Source organism: Talpa occidentalis, unplaced genomic scaffold, assembly GCF_014898055.3.
Source record: "Talpa occidentalis isolate TD23 unplaced genomic scaffold, MPIMG_talOcc4v2.1 talOcc4.12, whole genome shotgun sequence".
Taxonomy (NCBI): Eukaryota; Metazoa; Chordata; class Mammalia; order Eulipotyphla; family Talpidae; genus Talpa; species Talpa occidentalis.
The window spans coordinates 85380653-85402447 of NW_023601212.1; the positions used below are offsets into that span (position 1 = coordinate 85380653).

At 48.9% G+C, this 21795-nt stretch overlaps 1 protein-coding gene and 1 non-coding gene across 2 annotated transcripts in view; both read right to left on the minus strand.

Moving 5' to 3' along the window:
- Positions 1-807: 807 nt before the first annotated feature.
- Positions 808-21795, minus strand: part of LOC119241701 (integrin alpha-M-like) — a 32435-nt gene continuing 11447 nt past the window's right edge. The window contains exons 7-31 of the mRNA XM_054693722.1: positions 21219-21349; positions 20715-20860; positions 19838-19991; positions 18536-18686; positions 17806-17879; positions 15482-15611; positions 14818-14960; positions 13169-13309; positions 12871-13080; positions 9688-9818; positions 9430-9593; positions 7263-7417; positions 7038-7169; positions 6802-6875; positions 6449-6590; positions 6236-6358; positions 5308-5387; positions 4177-4260; positions 3815-3890; positions 3301-3405; positions 3039-3122; positions 2790-2903; positions 2606-2707; positions 2264-2374; positions 808-1963 (exon numbers count right to left, since the gene is read on the minus strand). Coding sequence (XP_054549697.1) covers positions 1892-1963; positions 2264-2374; positions 2606-2707; positions 2790-2903; positions 3039-3122; positions 3301-3405; positions 3815-3890; positions 4177-4260; positions 5308-5387; positions 6236-6358; positions 6449-6590; positions 6802-6875; positions 7038-7169; positions 7263-7417; positions 9430-9593; positions 9688-9818; positions 12871-13080; positions 13169-13309; positions 14818-14960; positions 15482-15611; positions 17806-17879; positions 18536-18686; positions 19838-19991; positions 20715-20860; positions 21219-21349 — 3029 coding nt within the window. The 3' untranslated portion in view covers positions 808-1891. The remainder of the gene's footprint in view (positions 1964-2263; positions 2375-2605; positions 2708-2789; positions 2904-3038; positions 3123-3300; positions 3406-3814; positions 3891-4176; positions 4261-5307; positions 5388-6235; positions 6359-6448; positions 6591-6801; positions 6876-7037; positions 7170-7262; positions 7418-9429; positions 9594-9687; positions 9819-12870; positions 13081-13168; positions 13310-14817; positions 14961-15481; positions 15612-17805; positions 17880-18535; positions 18687-19837; positions 19992-20714; positions 20861-21218; positions 21350-21795) is intronic.
- LOC119242457 (small nucleolar RNA SNORA27) lies at positions 19343-19456 on the minus strand. The gene has a single exon (XR_005124467.1). It is a non-coding gene; the product is annotated as a small nucleolar RNA SNORA27 (small nucleolar RNA).

The window sequence follows — 21795 nt, forward strand, 5'->3', positions numbered from 1 at the left end:
AAGCCAGGATGTTCTTGTACCTCACTGACTCTTGGGAATCGCCATTCTTGTCAACGAACATGCCAGCGATTTCATGAGGTCCACCTAGCACTGTAACAGCTAAGCAACAGCCACTGTCTCCCACACCTGTGGAGTCAGTTGGGTTTGGAGTCCATTCCCTTTGTACTTGTAAGGGCTCAGGTAATTGGTTTGTTCTCTCTCAGCCTCAGATGCCTCATAAGTGAAAATCAGTTACGCTGAAAGAGGAAGTGGTGGCCACTGAGCAGAACTAGCATGAACATTAGAAAGGGTACATGTGAAAGTGGGCACAGTGGTGACTGCATCGGGGAAGGTATGTGAGAGGGGCAGAGAGCGCGCTCTTGAAGAGGGAGAGGCCTACCTGCCAAAACTTTACCCACACAGGCCATGGGTAGCAAAGGCTGTCAGGGTTCTGCCTGGAGCCCCGTGGGCTCAGCCAGGAGCTACGCCACCTCCAAACTTCCCACTGGTGTGACCTCTACCCCTGTGGACACCGCAGTCTACTCTGCCCAGATTCAGGGTAGGGACTGAACCCCCTTCCCACCAAGAGCAGTCCTTGGCCAGTAACTCAGTGGTGCTGGGGGATGCACCCCCCAGCTCCTTCTCTCCTCCGCTGGGACCAGGTTGTCGGGTTGTTCTACTCTATTGCCCAGAACCCCTCTTTGGGGTTACCCTCCAGCGGTGCACAGTGGTACACTCATTGCCTTCTCCTCTATGCCTCATGCTGTTCTTCTATTGGTACGTCCTATGGCCGCTCTTAAAGAAAGTTTTCCCTAAATTTTGGGAAAATTTATATATATTTTAAATTTATCTTTTAAATTTATAATTTATAAAATTATAATTTATCTTTACACATATTCCAAAAAGGCACAAATTCAATTGATTAAGTCACCATTGTTTGCAATTGTAAGAGGTTGAAAATAACATATGAAAAGGAGCCTGGTGAAATACAGCATGATTCACCCACACAATGGAATATTATGCAGCTCTAGCAAAGAATGCAAAAGTACTTAATGTGTTGATATGAAACCACGTCGGAGCTATATAAATTTTAAAAGCTATGTGCAGAACAGTGTAAATGACATATGGTAACTTCTGTGTAAAAAAGCTGTGTGTGGGGGCATGTGCTTACGCGTGCACACACGCACGTGTTTGCATACGCCTGGAATCTTCGTGAAGGAGACCCCAAAATACACAATCTTGACTGCCCTTTAGGAGAGAACTGAACAGCTGGGGCAACAGGCTGGAGACTTCACCACACACTTTCCTGAGTCTTTTGGTTTCTCTACGGACAGGTTTATCCATTCAAATAGCGAAAAGTAACGTTAAAATAATAAATAAATGGCTAGACATAGGGAGGTGCATCCTTGCTCAGTGGACAGCCTGGCTCTAGTGGAATGGCCTCGGCAGGATCCTGCCAGCCGACCAGATGCTGGTTCCACGGGCTTCTCGGGCAGGCTCAGTCCCGCTGCGGGGGTTGCTGCCACTCAGCGTGCTTGTCCACAATGCGAGCCGCACGTCCTTCAGCAGGGAGAGGCTCTGCTGCATTTCCCTGTATGTCCACCTACAAGAGCTGCCATCACCTATGTCCAGAGGAAGGCCAACCGCACCTTCATCCCCCCAAGGGAGGCCCAAGCCACCCCCCTCTGCCTGAGAGGTTGAACGCACTTTCCCCGTGCCCGAGACATCTGAGCCACACACACAACTCACACACATTCATGCGCACGCCGGCACGCACACACGCCCGGATGGAGACCCAAGCAGGTCTTTCCTGCACGGACGCCGCTGCCCCAGTCGCCTACAGGACGCATCTGTCCAGCAGCCCGGGAGCCCAGTGCTGGGCCAGACAATCCTGTGGGGCAGGAGGGGAGCGTTACTGGGACGGGGCAGCTTCAGCTGTGGCTTCACTCATCTTGTCCTTGTACTGCCTTTTGAAGAAGCCGACCTGCGGGGGCAGAGACAGGAGTCAGGGCACTGCAGCCAGGGAGCAGGCAGGGGAAGACAGTGGAGGTGGGGTGAGCACAGGGAGGGAAACAGTGAAGAAGGAGGAGGAGCGGAGAGGGAGGAGAGGGCGGAGGGAACTGCTGTCTACAGAGCTCACGGTGAAGAAACTAAGGCACAGAGAGGCTCTGCAACTTGCCCCGGCTCACACAGCCAGCAGCCCCCCTGGAGTGGGACCCGCGAAGGAGCTGCCCAGTGAGAAGCAGTGAGGGCGCGGGGAGCAGGCAAGGGGCACTGGGGATACCTTGTACAGTACAGCGGTGATGAGGGCCAGGAGCAACAGCCCCCCCACTGAGCTGCCCGCGATAAGGGGGACAGGTCGGTGTACTTCAAATGGCTCCACCTTGGTCTCTGTCTGCGGAGGGGAGAAGGGGAGAGGTACAGCAGGGGACACAGACTCTAGATTTCTAAGGGTGCCCAATTAGAACCCAGTGACGAACCCCCAGTCCCTCCTTATGCCCCATCCCCGTCCTCACTTCTCTCTCTCTCTCTCTCTCTCTCTCTCTCTCTCTCTCTCTCTCTCGCTCTCTGCACCAACCCAGCCTCCCCTCTCCCCCCAGTGGTCCCTTGCACCCATGACAGATACCTGGGCCCTCACAAAGTTCTCCTGTCCTAGAGGCAGGGCAAATGAGGACCTGTCAAACAAGATCTCCACAGTGCTGACGAGCTGAAGGTGGTTATGTGGAGTCTGTGGAAAAGGCAGTGTGGGAACTGGGCCCGCGGCCCCTGCAGGGCCCACCTGTGCCCACTGAGCCTCGGCCCCCTTTTACCTGGATATACCAATCAAAGGAGAGGTTGCCCTTGAGGGTGACGGTGAAGTCCTCCTGGACACCGAAGGATGGGATCTTACACTGGATTTTCAGGCAGATGGCGACGGAGCAGTTCTGGGAAGGGAGGAGAGGACTCAGACAGCTGGGCGCGGGCCAGGCCTGCGTGCTCCACCCGGGGAAGGCGCTGGGCCCCTAAGGCACAGCACGGGTCTGCATGTGGCCCGAGGCCAGGATGGGGCTCATCCTCACCAGCATTGGGGCCTTCTTAAGCTGCTCCAGGAAGTCAGAGCGAGGAGGAACCACCTGCTCCTTGCTGCACTTACTGGAGATGTACTGAGGAGAGAGACGCCATGAGAAGACAGAGAAACGAGGTCAATCCACACAGAGGGCGAGGTGGCCTCCGTGCAGGAGCAGGCAGAAATGGCTCCGAAATCCAACAGAGAGGAGACTTCGGGGAAGACCAGAACAGCAGGGGAGCGCTGGGCTCTCTCTTCAGGCCAGCTGGGCTTACCTCGGAGATGACCTGGGGGTCGTTCCACACGGCCACCTGGTTCAGCTTGATAGGGACCCAGAAGACCACGGTGATGGGGAGGCTCCTCTGCCCCAGGTTGCGGAACTGCATGTGGGAGGCGGGATCAGGGCTCTGCCCCCACCAGCAATGAGAATCAGCCTCCCCCCAGCCCAGCCCCCTGAAAAAGGCCCCGCAGACCCTTGTGTTGCCTCATGACGCTTTCTGGGGTAGGGAGTGGGGAGCAGTAGTGACACACTCCAGAGCAGTCTAGCTGGTCTCAGGTGGTGCCCTTCCCCTTACTAGCAGGGAAACTGTTCTGTTAACTTCCCTGAACACCAATTTCTTATAAATGATAGCGCCTCTGTCATGTCATTGTGAGGATAAACTGAGCTAATTATGTGTCTGTACACATAGGTATTTGTGCTAATGTGTGCATCGAGAGAGAGGACCAGGGACAAAGCCTGGCACGCGGTAGGGATGCACATTCCTGTCACCCCCAGGCCTCCTTCCCCACCTGATACTGATGCTGAACCACCCGGCTGGTCTTCTCTGAGGCAGTGAAGTTGAGATATTTGGTGGAGGCATCATAGCTGATGGGAGGAAGAAGGGGACAGAACATCAGGGGTATCCTGGGAGGCAGCTCTGGGGTACACATATCAGGGGGTACACAGGCACATGTGTGAGGCTTCCCTGAGAGGGTGGGAGCAAGGTGGTGTGCAGGATCACACACACCAACACACGCATCCACACATCACACATGAACATATATCCTCAGACACACACACAGAGTCACACATGTGCACAGACTTGCACACACAGATGCACAAGCCTGTGTCCAGCCTGGGGGACGCTGAGTCGAAGCCCAGAAGCCAGCACCTGGCAACCACCATGTAGACGGTGTATTTCACAGGCAGCTCCAGCTGGAACTCGGTTTTGCTGGTCCTGGGCATGTTGTTCTCACTGAGGGGAAATGACTCTGGTCAGCTTTTTTTTTTTTTTTAAGATTTTTAAAATTTATTTATGCATACAAGAACAGGGGTGTAGGCCAGAGGTATGGGTGAAAGAATTCACCAGAGTCAGTGGGGAGCAGAACAGGCAGACTGACTGAAATACGCTGCTGAGGGGAGCAGCAGGCGAGGCAGGAGAGGTCTGCTGTGCCATGTGGTCAGCTCCCTGTCCGGGGATCGAACTTAGGCCACAGTGGCTGGCAAAAGCTTGCTAGTGCTGAGACTTAACCCCTGTAACCTGGTCAGCTATTGAGGATGGAGAGACTCTGCCTTCTCCCTCTCCCTCTCCTTTCACCTGTGACAGACCACCAAGTCCTACTGCTCCCTCCCATCAGCACCATTGAGCCCAGGCCCAGCTCTCCTCACTTGGATATCTGCAGAACCTCTTCTCCCCGGTCCCTGAATTCAAAACTATTCCCACCCCCTCCACACCTCCTGAAGGGTGATCTTTCTAGCAGGTAAGTATCATCATGTCACTCCCAAGTTAAACTGCCAATGTCCCGGTGACACTCACTAGTCATTTGACAACACGGCACACATCCAACAAGCTCCCCAACCCGGGACTATGGCTCAGGCCACACTTAAACACAGCCTGACCTTTCCAGCTCCAGGCTTTGCTTGCACCTGCTTCCTTCTTTCTGTCTTCCTTCCCTCCCTCAATTCGTGCCTTTGCTTGGCTAACTCACAGCCTAAAGAGATCTTCTTCAAGAACGTCTCTCAACACAGGCTCCCGGGACACTGGACACTGTACCTCACACTATATTGTAATCGTCACCTCTATCATCTATCTTTGTCCCTAAATTGTGGCCTCTGTGAGGGCAGCTGTCTTGTTCATCGCTGTCCCCCCAGCACCGGCATATGGTGGGTGCTCAGCTGGTTTAGTTTGTTGAATGAATGAATAAACTGAAGGGACAACCAGTGAGGAGAAGACAAAGGTCCAGCCTGGGCAGGGTGTGGGACATCGAAGGGGAGGATGCTTGGGAGGCCGGGCACGGCGCACCTGGTGACGTTGGCCTTGAGGAGAAGCCTTTTTCCAAGGGCTGCATCAGGATTCACATCAAACGTGATATTAAAGACGGCCTGGATTGGAGAAAGGAGAGACAGGGATAAGGATGTGAGAGAGAAAAACAACCCATTACTCAAGGATGGATAAATAAAATGTGGTACAGTCCCGCAAGAGAATATTCGACAGGAAAAGGAGATGAAATGCTGGGACATGCTGCAACGTGACAGCCCTTGACAGCATTACACAAGGAGGAAGGAGCCAGGCACAAAGGCCCACGGATGCAGGGCTCATCCGAGATGTCTGGAGGAGACAGGTCTCCAACCAGAAAGCAGATGAGTGGTGGCCGGGGGCCGGGAGAGAGGGGGAGACAGGGCTGATGGCTAAGGGGAGCAGAGTCTTTTCTTGGGGTAATGAAGTATTCTAAAGTTGAGCATGGTGGTGAAAGACACTAAAAGCCATTGAATTGTGTACATTAAACGGGTGACGTGTGGGGCCTGTGAATTCTATCTCAAGAAAGGTTTTTTCCCAAAAAGAAACCTCTACTTTTAAAAACAGACGAGAAAGGCCTCCCCGGTGGCTTAGGCGGTTGAGCGCTGCACTGTGAAGCTGTCCGCAGCCTCTGCAGTGTGGGTTCGATCCCGGCCGGCTGGTGAAAATCCCACATGGCGAAGCAGACCTCGCCTGTCTCTCCCGCTGCTCCCCTCAGCAGTGTATTTCAGTCAATTGCCTGTTCTGTTCCCCACTCTGTCTGATGAATCCCCTCACCCTCCCGTGCATCTGGCCTGGACCCTGGTTCTTGTATAAATAAATAAATATTTAAAAAAAAAACACACAAAAAAAACCTATTAAAAAAAAAAAAACAGGAGATTTTCGAAAAAGACGAAGAAGAACAGGACACAGGACACAGGCTGGCCCTTCTCACCTCCGAGTTGTCTGGGAAGATGGGGTGGTTCACGTGGCAGCTGCTGCTCTTCAGGACCTTGGGGTCTCCACTGGAGCCACCAGACTCACAGGTCAGGCGCCAGGGCCGCTTTGAGCGTGGGTTCTGGAAGGCCAGGCAGGCAGAAGTGGTCATGTCAACCACCAGTCATGAGGATAGGGAAGATACCGGAGAGCTGGGGGTGGATTTGGCTACCTGGGCCAGTGACACCCTCCGGTAGGACAAGCCAGGAGGGAAGAAGAAGGTGACTTGTGTCATGTAGGAGTCCTCGCCCTGGTTTCTGACAGTGACAGTCACGCTGAGGTCCCGGGGACCCCCTACCACCACGGTGTCCAGGCTGTGGGAAGAACAAGACAGGCCACCAGATGCCGAGGGCGTCTGCTCTGGCAGGACGGGGCCGCGGGCACTTGGAGAGAGAAGACAGCCACGTGGGTGCCTCCCACGCGGCTGCTCCGGGCCAGGCTCCCTGGTGGGCCGCTCTGCGGGGACACAGGGCCCCGGCTGTGGCGGAGGCAGGGAGGAAGCAGCAGTGAGGAAAAGAAACTCACTTCAGGAGACTCAAGGTCACACTGAGGTCGTCCTGGCAGATGCTATCATTGCCACAATTCTTCTCAAAGGGGAACTGTACAAAACAGAACGTGAAATCAAAGCAAACAGTGGAACGGCGTGAGCTAGGACAATTCAACATTAAAGTGAAACCTGTGTGAGGAGAAATAAAATGAGCTTCGACAGTCCTGGCCTCGGGTCCCCTCGACACCCTGGCAGCCTCCCAACCTGGACTCACCGAGGCTGTGAAGTATCTCTCAGCGCCCACATCCAGCACCGGCCGGAGGTTCCCAAAAGAAGATGATGGCTTCCCCTCCAGGGAAAAGTTGAGGCGCAGGACAATGGGGGTCACTGAGTCTTCCACACATTCCTGAGAATTGCGGGGTTTAGAAGGCCGTCCTCCTCAGCTTCCCAAGCCCACAGCCTGCTCGGAGGACCCCGGGCAGTGGCCACCCCTGCTCACCGGCAGCAGCAGCTTCAGGGTCTCGCACTGCTGACTCAGTCCCAGGGTCTGCATTTTTCTGCGTAAGCTGCTCTTGGTCTCTTCGAAGATGGCCCTGGGGTGGGGGCGACCGGGGTCCAGAGCCAAGTCATAGGTGACGTCACTCTGGATCTCTCCTGAAGGGACAGGCAGCACGTGGGGAGGAGCCCAGCGAGGAGTCACTCTGCTCCCTATTGGATGCCTCTGGCAGGTTGTTATCAGACCTCTTTGAGTCCCAATGCCTTATTTTTTTTTAATTGAGAACATTCATTTATTTATTTTTAAAGATTTATTTATTTATTCATACAAGAACCGGGGTTTAGGCAAGATGCGTGGGAGGGTGAGAGGATTCACCAGAGCCAGAGTGGGGAACAGAACAGGCAGACTGACGAAATACACTGCTGAGGGGAGCAGCGGGCGAGTCAGAAGAGGTCTGCTGGGCCATGTGGGACCCCTGCCAGCCGGCCGGGATCAAACTGGCGCTGCAGAGGCTGTGGACGGCTTCACAGCGCTGCGCTCGACCGCCTGCACCACCAGGGGAGACCCAAATTTATATTTAATTGAGAACATTAATTTAGCTTCCCAGCAGTGGAAATAAAAGGAAACAGTGTCTAGGGCCTCCCCGGTGGCACAGCGGTTGAGCACTGGGTTGCGAAGCTGCCCGCAGCCTCTGGCAGCACCGGTTCGATCCCCGGCTGCTCCCCGGCCACCGGAGGAGGGTCCCACATGGCGTGCAGACCTCTCCTGCCACCCGCTGCTCCCCTCAGCAGTGTACTTCGGTCCTTCTGCCTGTTCTGCTCCCCGCTCTGGCTCTGGTGAATTCTCTCACCCTCCCGCGCTTCTGACTGTACCCAGTGCTTGTATAAACAAAAACAAACAAACAAACAAACAAACAAATAAATAAATAAAAAAGGAAACAGTGTCTAGAAGACATTTCGTACGAGGCCGGCCACATAACGAGTGTTTGATAGGGGGCAGCTACTGTGCTGCATGCTAGAAAATTAAGTAGGGGCCTCCCTGGTGGCACACGGGGTTAAGACACAACCTATGAAACTATCAGCAGTCACTGCAGCATGAGTTCGATCCCCAGCCAGGGAGGTGACCCACATGGTGCAGCAGACCTCTCCTGACTCGCCTGCTGTTCCCCTCAGCAGTGTATTTCAGTCCGTCTGCCTGTTCTGTTCCCCACTCTATCTCTGGTGAATCCTCTCACCAACCCCCCACCCCATCCCACACTTCTGGCCTGTACACCAGCTCCTCTATACATAAATAAATAAATTTTTAAAAAAAGAGAAAAAGAAAATTAAGTATATTTTTCTGGCTGTGTTTAGCTTTTTGCCTTTGGTCTTCAGTAGTTTGTGCCTTGGTATGGCACAAAGTGGGGTCTGGTCTACATCCCCCATGTTCCATGTTGTGGTTACCTTTATATTTATCCTGCTTTGATTTTTAGAGACTCTCGTCTTCCATCAATTTTAGAAAATTCTTGATTATGATTTTACCAAGTGTTGCTCCTTTTTTTATTCTCTCTCTTCCTTTCAGAATTCCAAGTCCATGTTTATTTGTTCTTTCACAGTGTCCCAACTATCTCTTATGATTTTTTTTCTGTTTTTCATCCTTTATTCTCCCTGTATGATCACGTGGATATTTTCAACTGCACTACTTTCTAGTTCACTAATGCCCTGTTCTGCTTCTAGTCTGATAGTGAGTCTTATTGTTGAACTCTTAACCTCAGTCAGTGTATTTTTAGTGCTAGAGTGTCCATTCAATTCTATTCAATAAACTCCTTTTCTGAAATTCTCCCTCATTTCCTCTTTTTTTCTTAAAGATATTACTTGTGGTCATTTAAAAAATTCCTATTTGGTAGCTCAGATTTCTGTGGGTCTGTTTCTATGGTCTATCATTGCTCTTGATTACTAGCCTCAATGGACATTGTCCTAATGAAAAGACCAAAGTGTATACCAAGACCTCCCCTCACAAATCCCTTTTCCCCATCCAGTAGGAAAATCACTTGCTCACTCCAGCCAAGCTTTGAGAAGGCTCTAGAAGCTTGTGAGAACATTGCTCTGGGGTGCTGGAGGCTGGGAAGGCTGGGCCCATCAACGCACCACCCAGTCATTTAACCTCTTAAGAATGACCCACCCAGCCTTACCTTCTCGGAGCCGGTCCACCGTGCTCTTACGGACACGGAAGCAGACTCTGACCTCCCCAGCAATCTGGTTTCTCACAGCCTCATCACGACACTCAAATATATTCCTTGCCATTTCCCGGGGTGTGAACTCCATGCCTGCTTCCATTCTTAGCACTGGCTGGGACCTGAAGGGACACCCGAGGGCCATCAGGATTCTTCTGACAAGAAAAAGACTGCTGGATGGGAAGACACCTGGGACGCTCTGAAAGACGCTCTCACCTGAGCAGCAGCACTTGCCCCTGGGCCCCCACAGCCAGGTCCACCAGCCCATCCATTGTGAGATCCCGGCCCCCGCTCAGCGACTGTCCAAAGTACTGGAGCCTGGGGGAGAGCTGGGAGCCTTCAATCCGCTGAAGATAAAAGGGCAAGGGAACAGGGATGGAAAGAACAGGGAGGTGGTAACTCAGTCACGCAGGATGAACCAAGGAGAGACTAGACTGTCTGGGATCCACTCAAGTCTCATCTCCCACAACCCCTCAAGAAATAGGCTAACTCTTCGGTTTTAAGCCACAGCCTTGGGATAATACCCAAAGCTTCCATTCATTTTTTGGGTTTTCCAAGGAAAACAAAGTATACTATTCCACTCGGCTGTCTCCAGTGCATGGTCAGGACAATGCAAACACCGAGAACTCGGCTAACTAAAATTATTATATAAATGAAAGGAGTAAGCAGTGGGTGGATGGTACTGAATGCGGCAAGAGGGCTCTGAAAGAGAACTCAGCCCTCACTTGCCATAGTGGGAAGTCAGTGCTAAAACAAAAATCAAGAAAAAGCAAAATAAGCCTGTCACTGGGAAGTGTGAGAATCACTGAAAGTGTTTCCTCAGGAGGATGGGGAAGCAAAGAGGAAGCCACAGCGTGACTGTGGAAGCTGTTTTCCATGATGAGCCCTTAAGAACGATTTCTCTCTCTAATCAGGATGCAAGAGAACACTGAAGGCATAACAGCCAGATCATAAATTAAAAAGAAAAATTTGAAGTGATGTCGTCTTATACTCAATGCCACTGAAGCGTCTACATAAAGGTGTTTCAGATGGTAAGTAAACTTTATGTCATGTATTATGTTGCCACAGAAATTTGTAAATGATTTTGTCAACTGAAAGGAAGGAGGAGACACTCGGGCTGCTGGAGAGGTGCTATGTTGTGATAACATCTGAGCCTACTCAGCTTCACATTTGAGATTTATGTGCATATTTATTTTTTTGAGAAAAATGTATAGCATTCTGTTGGAAAGCAGCTTTGTTTTGAAATTACATGTCATGCAGTTGTAGGGAGAGGCTCAGTGTGTTTGCATGTCCAGACAGAGCATCCCGGGCTCAATCATGGGTGGAAAGCAAGCGAGAAATGAAAACAGGACAAGATAGCGCGATCCTTTCTGCATTCGCTTTTAATTCCAGTGTGTGTGTGTGTATGTGTGTGTGTGTGTCCATGTGATGTTCCCTCTTGCTGGCCTTGCTTTCCCTGGTGGGGTAAATTATGGTGCAGATAAGGGGAGGGGACTAGGGCTTCCACTGTTTAGGCTTAAAAATTCATGTAAAGGTATAAAGCTTTTGTAAGAAAAATAAAGTAAAACCGAAGGCCTCAAACCCCATTTACATAGAGGAACGTTAGGTGCCCCAAAAAAGAGACCTCCTTACAATATTCACACAAGCCACAAAGAGAAGTAATGCCAGAGTTCTTGGCCTGGTTGCAAATGAGGTGGGTAGAAAAACCACTGAGGCTGGCATAACACACTATTCCCTCTACATGGTGTTCTAGAACAGGCAAGACTGATTCAACAACAGTGGAAAATCAGGACAATAGTTCTCTCTGGGATGGAGTGGGGTCAGAAAATTACTGGTAAGGGACAGGAGGAAACTCTCTGGAATAATGAGAATGTTCTGTATCTTGACAAGCAGATGGATTGCCCAGGTGTAAACATTTGTCAAAACATATTGAAGGCTAGGGCCTCCCCGGTGGCGCAGCGGTTGAGCGCTGGGTTGCGAAGCTGCCCGCAGCCTCTGCAACCTCTGCAGCGCCGGTTCCGGCTGGCTGCCGGGGGAGGGTCCCACATGGCGAGCAGACCTCTCCTGTCTCACCTGCTGCTCCCCTCAGCAGTGTATTTCAGTCATTCTGGCTGTTCTGCTCCCCACTCTGTCTCTGGTGAATTTTCTCACACCCTGCACCTCTGGCCTAGACCTCAGTTCTTGTATGCATAAATAAATCTTTAAAAAATAATAATAAATATTTTTTAAATGATAAATAAAATAATAGTAAGCAGTATGGAATTCTAGTTAGAATGGCATGCTGAAATATTTAGGGGCAAATAGGGCTAGTGCCTCGACTTATTTTGAAATACATTAAAAAAATAAGATAGATGGATAGGAAAAGAATGAATAAAAGATGGATATATGATAGAATAAAACTAGTAAAATATCATTGTAGATCATTGTATATTCAGTGTTCACTTGAGAATATATGGGTGTCCACTGTGATTCTTTGGCTCTGCAGTACATTTGAAAATGTATCAAATAAAATGTTAAAAACACACTGATGTCTGAGGCCCCAGCCCAGATCAAGTAAATTAGAACCCTTCCTGGCAGGGCTGCAACAAATGTGTTTTTTAAGATTTTGGATAATTTTAAAGTGTTGATAGGGTTGAACCTGTATGGTGAGGGGTTTGGCAGGAATGGAGCATGGGGGTGGGAGTTGCCTACAAAGAAAGAAAGGACATGAGAAAAATGTGAGGCTGGAAAAAGCTGGAGACCAGAGGCCAGAAGATGGGCTGGCCACAGCCATCAGTGATGTGTGGGAACCAGACAGCTGGGGTCCCCCCACAGAGAGGACTCCCCATCCACCAGAGCAGGGGGCCATCAGGATTTCAGGGGCCAGTCATCAGGATGGGCTGGACCCAGTGCAAAAAAAGAAAGTGGAATCCCTGTTTAAAAATTACTTAGAATCTCAAGATGGTGAGAGAAAGAGGGGCCTTGTGTAACCACACAGTCTTAGCCCATGTGGCATGCAGCAGGCAGCGTGGGAAGCGGAGACAGCTCCTGGAGGCGAGACTATCAGGGCCTGATCTGGGACCCTTCCAGGCAGAGCAGGACCATCAGTCACCCCACCAAGACTGATTCAAGAGAGAGGAAGGCCTACACCCAAACACTTTGAGCCTGCCATCCGCTACTTCTGCGCCTTATTCACCTCATCTGTGAAGTTGGGTGATGAACCGCCCTGTACCCACTGCAGCTGAGGTAAAGATTCATCCAGAACATAGGAGTCTGTGAGGTGTCTGTGATATGTGTGACTATTTTTGAAGGATCTGAACAGGAGCAGCAGGACAACTGTTCTGGCTACTGTGGGAATGTTGATGTAGAAGGGGACAGATCAGCCAAGGGGCTACTATCCTGAAGGAGACCAGGCCTCACCTGGCTGTGGGAGGCGCTGATGCCCTGTTTTGAGGTTCCATGAAACAGGTAGACAGCTCCCCGGTTCTCCTGCTCTCCTGGGGCCCCAATGGCCACATCCGTCAGCTTGTCCCCATTCACATCCCCCAGCACCGTCATGGCTGCCCCAAAGCGCGCCCAGGGGTGGCCCTGCTCCCCACGGAGGACAGCCACACACTTCCACTTGGCCCTCTGCAGAACAAAACAGTGTCAGGACCCAACCTGAGTGACCCCCTACCCTCCCAGACCACACCCTGCCCAGGTCCCATCAGCCACTCACCCCCTGTGGCAAGGGGCACACAGACACCTGGCCTCCCCGGGTCTGCTCATAATAATGTGGGGCTCCGATGAGGACCAGGTCTGTGCTTCCATCTCTGTCCATGTCCACAGAGCACAGGGAGGCCCCGAAGTAGGAGCCGATCTGAAAGAGATGAGGCCGGATTCACACACTACTTCCCCCTAAACACAGCGTGGGGATTTTCTCCCAGTGAAGAAAAGTCACCCCTTGGAAGAAAGCCCTTTGGAGCACATGAGATCCACTCTGCAATTCATGATAAATTTAAATCTCCAGCGGTTTATCACTAGTGCAGAAATGCAGCTGATTTATGTATATATGATATGATATGATATGATATGATATGATATGATATGATATGATATGATATGATATAAATTGATCTTGTATTCTGGGAACTTACTAAAATAACTTAAGAGTTATAGTAGGGGCCTCCCTGGTGGTGCAAGGGGTTAAGCACCGCACTATGAAGCAATCCGCAGCCTCTGCAGCACGAGTTCGATACCTAGCCAGGGAGCAACCCACAGGGCTCAGCAGACCACTCCTGTCTCGCCCACTGCTCCCCTCAGCAGTGTATTTCAGTCAGTCTGCCTGTTCTGTTCCCCACTCTGTCTCTGGTGAATCCTGTCACCCCCTGCATCTCTGGCCTGTACCCCAGCTCTTGTATGCATAAATAAATCACTCTTTAAAAAAAAAAAAGAAGAGTTATAGTAGCCTTTTTGTAGAGTTGTTGGAATTTTCCATGCAATTATGTCATCTGAAAATTGAGAGTTTTATTTTTTCCTTTCCACTCTGTATGCTCTTAATCCCTTTTTTCTTGCCTTATTTCACCGACTAACTCTTCCAGTGTGCTATTGAACAAGAGTGGTCAAAAAGGAGTGGTGAAAAGAGTCTTGACTTGTTTCCAGATGTTAGGAAAAAAGGGTTCTAATTCACTGTTAAGTATAATGCCAGCTATAGATTTTTTGGTAAATGCATTCTCATGTCGAGAAGTATAAAGCATATTGTATTTTGTCAATTATTTTCCTGTATCTACTAGGATTATATTTTTTCTTCTCTAGTCTATTGCTGGGGTAAATTACATACTGCTCATTTTAAAATTAGGTTATCTTTTCATTGTTGAGTTGTAAGAATTCTTTATATATTCTAAATGCCAGACCTTGTAAACAGCTTCCCCTATCCTTTTTATTTTCTTCATAGTGATCTTGGACACTCAAAGTTTTTAATTTGATGAAGTCCTATTTATCTATTTTTTGTTTAGTTGCTTGTGCTTTGGGTGTCATAATAATATAAGAAATCATTGCTAAGCGAAGATTACAAAAAGTCACCTATGAGCCCATCTAAGAGATTTACAGCTCCAGTTTTTACAAAAAACTGAAAATCTTTGATCCATTTGAACTTAGTTTTTGTACATTGTGAGGAATGGGTCCCAATGTATTATTTATTTATTTATGCCTGTGGATACCCAGTTGTCCCAGCACCATTTGTTGAAAAGATTATTTTTCTTCATTGTTGACCCTGTGACTTTCCAGATCAAAGCCTTCTAACCCTCCTTTACAAAACTGTCATCCTGGAACCTCTCAGCCCACAGGGTACCTGTTTACACACTCATGCTCCACATGTTCTGCACTCACCTGGCTTCCCTGGATAGAAGTTTTGGTCTCCCAGACACGTGCATTCTCTTTGAACATCACCACCAGACCAATGTGCTGATAGCGAGGCGCCCCCAAAACCAGGCTGTGCACCTGGTTCTGCAAGATGACTTCAACAGCATAACCTGAAGATGATGAGCTAAGAGGAGAAGTGTTTTCTCTCACAGACCCTACCCCCTCTAGCAGGTCTATCCGTAGAGTAGGGACAATGGGACAGCCATATGCTTGGTAAGCTAGGTAGCTGGGTCCTGTGCTATAGTTCTCTTTGTTAACATAATTAAAACAAAACTTTGATGTATAGCTGCTGTTGACTTTGATTTTTACTTTATTATAATTAGTCTTTTTCCTGGTCCTTATTTAGGTTTTCTAAATTCCTGCTATGAGTGAGACCATCAGTATTTTTCTTTTTCTTTCTGGCTATGGCAGAGGGGGCAGATGGTGAGGAGGGATTAGGGTCAAAATAAGGGGGGTGGGAATTGTATGGGGACTATAACTAAGATGAAAATGCATATATTGTGCAAAAATGAAAAATGATGTAAAAAATATATTTTAAAAAACTTTGAAACTTCTGTTTTTAAAGCTATACCAAGGGCTTATGATGCTACAGTCTGACCCTTTCTAAGAGTAACCATGCCCTCTTACTTACCCAAGTAAGCATCATTCATGTCTGAGTCTACCCTGGTTGTGTTGATAAAGGTGGCTGCAGCATTTGATGTATGCAGAAAGGCTCCACCAGACCAGTCAAAGCTCCCCACAGCACCAAGCAAGGGACCACTCTGGGAAAGAAAGCATAATAAATGGAGCAATCAACAGCTTCAATGCAATCCCTATCAAAGTTACAATGATATTTTTCACAGAAATAGAACAATCTTAAAATTTGTATAGAACCAAAAAAGACCCTAAATAGCCAAAGCAAATTGAGACAGAAGAGCAAAGTTGGAGGCATCACATGTCCTCATTTCAAACTATATTACAAAGCTGTAGTAACCAAACAGTATGGTATAAAAATCAGAACTCAGTGGAGCAGAATAGAGAACCCAGAAATAAATCCACATATATATGGGGTCAACTAATTTACAACAAAGGAGCCAAGACTATACAATGGGGGGCCTCCCTGGTGGCCTAGGAGTTAAGTCTCAGCACTATCACCACTATGGCCTGAGTTCAATTCCCTGCCAGGGAACTAGCGCACATATGGTACACCATACCTCTCCTGTCTCACCCAATGCTCCTCTTAGCAGTGTATTTCAGCAAATCTACCTGTTCTGCTCCCCACTCTATCTCTGGTGAATCCTCTCACCCCCTGCACCTCTGGCCTACATCAGAGTTCTTCTACACATAAATAAATAAATAAATAAATAAATAAATAAATAAATAACCAATCCTATAAGGAAAAAATATATATTTACAATGGGAAAACAATGGCCTCTTCAATAAATAGTATTAGGAAAACTACATAGCCACAAACAATAGAATCCACAAACCACCATCTTGCACCACTCACAAAAATCAATTCAAAATGGATTAAAGGCTTGAACATAAGACCTGAAGTCATAGAACTCCAAAAAGAAAAAAGGTGGTAAGTACCTTGACATCAATCTTGGCAATAATATTTTGGATTTGACTCCCAAAATATGGCAACACAAAGAAAAACAAATATGTGAGACTACATCAAATTAAAGAGCTTCTGCATAGCTAAAGAAACTGTCAACAAAATGAAAAGAATGGGAAAAATATTAACAAATCATATATCTGCTAAGGGACTAATATTTAACATATATATGTGTGTGTGTGTACATACATATATCATGATTTAACAATAGAGAAAGAAGCAAACAATGCAATTAAAAATGGACAGAGGATTTAAATAGACATTTTGCAAACAAGACATACAGATGGCAAAGAGGTACATGAAAAGATGATCAACATCTCCAGTCATCGGGAAATTCAAACCAAAGCCACAAAGACTTATTACCTCACACTTGTGAGAACGGCTATTATCAAAAACAAAAACAAGAAAATAACAAGTGTTGACAAGGATGTGGAGAAAAAGGAACCCATGTGAACTATTGGTGGGAATGTAAATTGGTGTACTCACTAGGCAAAATCAGCCTAATGACTGATTTTTTTGAGGAAGGATCCTCAAAAAATTTAAAAATAAAACTACTACATGATCTAGCAGTTTCAATTCTGGGTGTTTATCCAAAGGAAACAAAAACACTAACTCAAAAGATACAGGCACCCACATGTTCATTGCAGCATTTTTTTTAATAACCAAGACATGGAAACAACTTGTGCCATCAATGGATGGATAGATAAAGAAAATGTGACATATATACAAAATGGAATATTATTCAGTCATAAAAAGAAGGAAATTCTGCCATTTTAGACAACATGGATGAACCTTGAGGGCATTGTGCTAAGTGGTTTAAGTCAAACAAAGACAAATACTATATGAGCTCACTCTACATAAATCTAAAACAAAAATCCAAGCTGAACTGAGATACAGAGACAGATTGGTGGTTGCCAGAGACGGGGAGAAACTGGTGAAGGGGGTCCAAAGGTACACATTTCTGGTTATAAAATAAATAAGTTCTGGAGATGGAATGTACAGCATGGTGACTACGACTCTATTACTGTATTGTATATCTGAAAATGACAAAGAGAATAGATCTGAAAAGTTCTCATCACAAAAATATGTAATTATGTGTGGTGATAGATGTTAACTAAACTTACTGTATTGATAATTTCACAATATACGCACATACACCAGACCATTATGTCTATACCTGCAGCTCATATAACATTATAGGTCAGTCACACCTCAAGGAAAAAATAAAAACCAAATTGACAAGAAAGGGAGAAGCAATCACAGCTGCCTATGAAAGAGGTGACTTCCAACAGAGAAGGGATCTCCAACCCCTTGAACCCCTACTTCTTGCCCCCCTGATTTAATGAAGGGCCACTTACAGGGGTGATGGCTGCGCTGAAGCCTTCCTGAGACATCTCATTCTCAAAGGAGCTAGAACTTCCTGTCTGAGTACCTGTGAGGAGAACTTTGTGCATTAACTTCTAGGCAGAAGAGTGAAGAACGGGGCTGGAACCCACATGCCATCTACGGTGACCAGATAGAAGGAGGCTCAGGGGCCGCTGTGTTGAGTAGAAGGCACAGGCCCCCTTTCAGGGCTGGTGGCCTTTCGGCTCCAATCACTTTTTGCCAAGTGGAAATGTGGTTTTCAAGTGTCTAATCTTCCAGCTTCTTAAGAGGAACCGCAAATCCAGGTTGGGCGAGAACCCTCCCTTAATTGTTTAATTCTTCTATCCCACAGTCGTTGAGCACTCTCCAGGCACCAGGCATGGGAGATACAGCAGAGAATGAAGCAACTGAATTTGGGGTGGGGAGACTCTGTGGGTAATGCATCCGAATTTGGGATGGGCAGGCTATGCTATGTGGGCAGGGAGGGCTTCCCTGCCCTCCAACTTTTCAGGCTATAGCAAAGACTTACAAAATTAGGATAGAAACCTAGATCTCACTTCAAAGGAATTGACCAAGTGAGGCCAGGGTTTCTGGGGACTGGAGGAAGGAGAGAGAGTTAAAGATAAGGGTCCAGATAGCCAGGATCTGGTTTCTAGGGGCAAATACACGTTTTGGGATAGGGATACCTCTGGCGCTGCTCTGGGGTACAGACCCCTCGCTCACCCTCAATGGCAAAGATCTTTTCTTGAAGTTGGTCCTGAATGGTCTTCAGAGCTCCAAAGTTATTCACCCGGAATACGTGATCTCGAGCCGGCTTGCTTGCAATGATATTAAGCTCTTTGCGGGACTCGGCACTGTTAAAGGCAGACCCCACCTGTTACCAAGGAACAGAGGCCAAGTCAGACACTGTTTGGGGTAGCCATTTCATGCAGTGAAGAAAATTCTGCAAGAAAAGAATCTGAAACAACGAGGGAAGGCAGGAACATGCCAGAAGGCTCCTGGGAGTGGTTTGCCAAGCAGAGCAGAGCAGGCTACACATACACAGGGCATTATGTCAAGGGAGTGATGAGGGCTGAAAGCCAGCCAGGATCCACTTGCTGTGCCTCAACTCGTGGTGTCGGGCTGGCAGAAGTAGGGTGCGGGGATGAGTAAAGTGGCTTAAGAAGGTCAAAAGGTGGGCCTCCCTGGTGGCCCAAGGGATTAAATCTCAGCACTATGAAGCTACAGGCAGCCACTGCACAAGGAGTTCGATCCCTGGCCAGGGAGCTACACACATGGCGCAGCAGACCTCTCCTGTCTCACCCGCTGCTCCCCTCAGCAGTGTATTTCAGTCTGTCTGCCTGTTCCGTTCCCCACTCTGTCTCTGGTGAATCCTCTCACCCCCCACACCTCTGACCTGTACCCCAGTTCTTGTATGCATAAATAAATAAATCTTTTTTTTTAAAAATTTACTTTCTTCAACATTTCATACTCTGAAAACTAGAATTGCTAAATACTAAATCCCATAAAACTTTCCAATCAGTCTCTTCATTTGGTTTCCTCTGACAGGCTACAAGAAAAACACCCAGACTGCCTGAGCTTTAAAAGGATATTTCCTTTCTGAATAAGCAATAAAAACAAGCCTGGCAAAGTGAAAAGGGGGCAGCCACTTGCTCCTTCTTCTTCTGTCTTCACTACTCACACAGGCCCTAGGTGGGTCACAAGGTGCAGAAAGATCTAATTGCCCTGGGATTCCAGCCACTCCAGTTGGACAGACAGACAGACAGAGCTGCCACCCTCAGAGACAGAGTCAGCCGAGAGCAGTGCTCGAGTGAGCCCCGCCGAGCCCAAGCACACACAGACTCACGTTGGGTTAAGCCACTGCACTTTGGGATCATGGTGACCCCAGGGAACAGATCCGGCACACAGGGGGATGCGGGGACCCTTGTCCCACGGAGATTTTATTGATATTTGCAAGCTGAAGGGAAGGTGTGGCCAGGCAGAGCCCCACCAGAGACACGTCAGGCCAGGGCGCCTCTCTCCTACCCCAATGACGTAGCGGATAATGTTGTTGTCATTCGCCTCAGGAATGACGTCCTCATAATTCAAGGGATCACCAAACTTTTCTCCATCTGTGATGACAACCAGGATCTTAAAGGCATTCTCCCGAGCCCCGCTGCTGCTGTGAAACAGTTCTCTCCTGTCCGGGAAGGGGAGGGACAGTCAGATGCCAGCAGAGGTGCCCTTAATGCTGCGACCGCAGCCGTGGTCACAGACACTGAGGGGCCAGAGCTGGGCTCTGCTGGAAATGTGGGCTCCCCTGGGGTAGACACTGAAAAGTGGGGCCCAAGACCTGGAAAGGCAGCAAGAGACAGAGCAGAGTGGAGGGAGAGGAAGCCATCTTTGTCTTTGTATACTTTCCTGTGGGTTAATTTTTTATTTTGACTGAGAATTAGTCCTTTTAAATGAACAAAATTTTAAATAAGCTTCATTGAACCCTCGTCAAACTTCTCCCTGATGCAACAGCCCTCTTGCTGACTTTCCTGCACTTCTGCCCCAACCCCCACCCTCACCAGGGAGGGGCAGAAGCGAGATCAGCTCTCTAGAACAAGATGTGATGACGTCTCTCCACTGCTCAAAATGGACCCCACTGGCTTTCAGTTGCCTTCCATGGCCTGACTCCCCTGACCTCTCCAGTCTTCCTCCAGCTGCCCTGCCACCACTTCCCCCACTTCACTCCTGTTCTGACTCACAGCTTGTTTGTTCTCGAACACCAAGCACAGCCCCTCCTCCGGGAGTTCACAAGTGCCGGCCAACTGAAAATAGCCACCACCCCACCCTCCTCTGAACAACTCTCCCCTCCTCCGAAGCCCAGCTGAGACCATCACCTCCTTCCCTCCCAAGCCAGGAGGGGGGCGCTTACACCACTTTGCGGATGCCCGTGGCCGTGTGTGTCCTTCCAAGCAGCTGTTTTATTGGCCTCACCAGGGATACGGGGTCCAGGCTATTGCGGAACTCTTTGAAGGTGAAGTGAGTCTGGAAGTCTTCAGAGTACTGCATCAAAGAGAACTGGGGAGGGGTGGCTGGCATTACCCTGGAGAAGGTGCCTCCCTTCGCCTCCCCTCAGCAAGCCCCACATAAATCCTACAACACTCTGGTCCCATCCCTATCCCTCCAGGTGCTGCAGTGCCTCCATCCCGCTGCCTCGCCGGGACAGAGCCTGGCCATCTGCTCCCACTGCCCAGACCAGGACTCAGCCTGCCAACCGCTAGCAATGAGCCAGAGTCGCCTGCTTTCCAGGGGCTGGAAGAAAGCTGAGGCACTTTGGCTATAGCTGCAAGTGAAGTGGGAGGAAGGTGGTGGCCTGGCGGCCGTGTCCTTGCCAACCTCCCACGAGCTATGCCCTCTCCGGCCCGCTGGCCCTCACCAAGGTTTTGGTGTTTTGGAATTGACCCATCACTGTTGAGACAAACTCCTTCATCCGCTGAAAGTCTGGGGGTACGATGCTCCCAGAGCCGTCGACCAAGAAGGCGATGTCGATGTCCTGCCGAGGGCACCCTGGGGACATGGAGACTGGTTAGGACTGGACTCTGGGTGCCCTTGTGCACGTCGGCTCTCTGAGCAGAGAAGGTAACAAGCTGCGATCCATGCTCCAAGCGAAAGAGGAGCATGGACAGAGTAGTAGTGTTAGGGGAAAAGGATGTCCTGAGCTAACTCCATACAGGCTTTGTGGACCCCACCCCCACCCCAGACCAAAGCCATCAAGACATTGGGAAAGACAAATCCCGTCACCACCCAAGGGAAGGTGGCTGGGACCTGAGGGTGGGGTTAAGCAGCCAGGTTGGTATAAGCCAGACACGTGGGCTTTGGAGGGGTCCCCCATTTTGGCATTCGGGCCAGCTCAGAGAGTGCCTTTGGGTTTCCAGGTCGGCGGATCGGGTAGGACGCATTCAAGACTTTATTTCCCTATTTTCTCCCTGAGTTGTACATTTTCCTTATTTCCT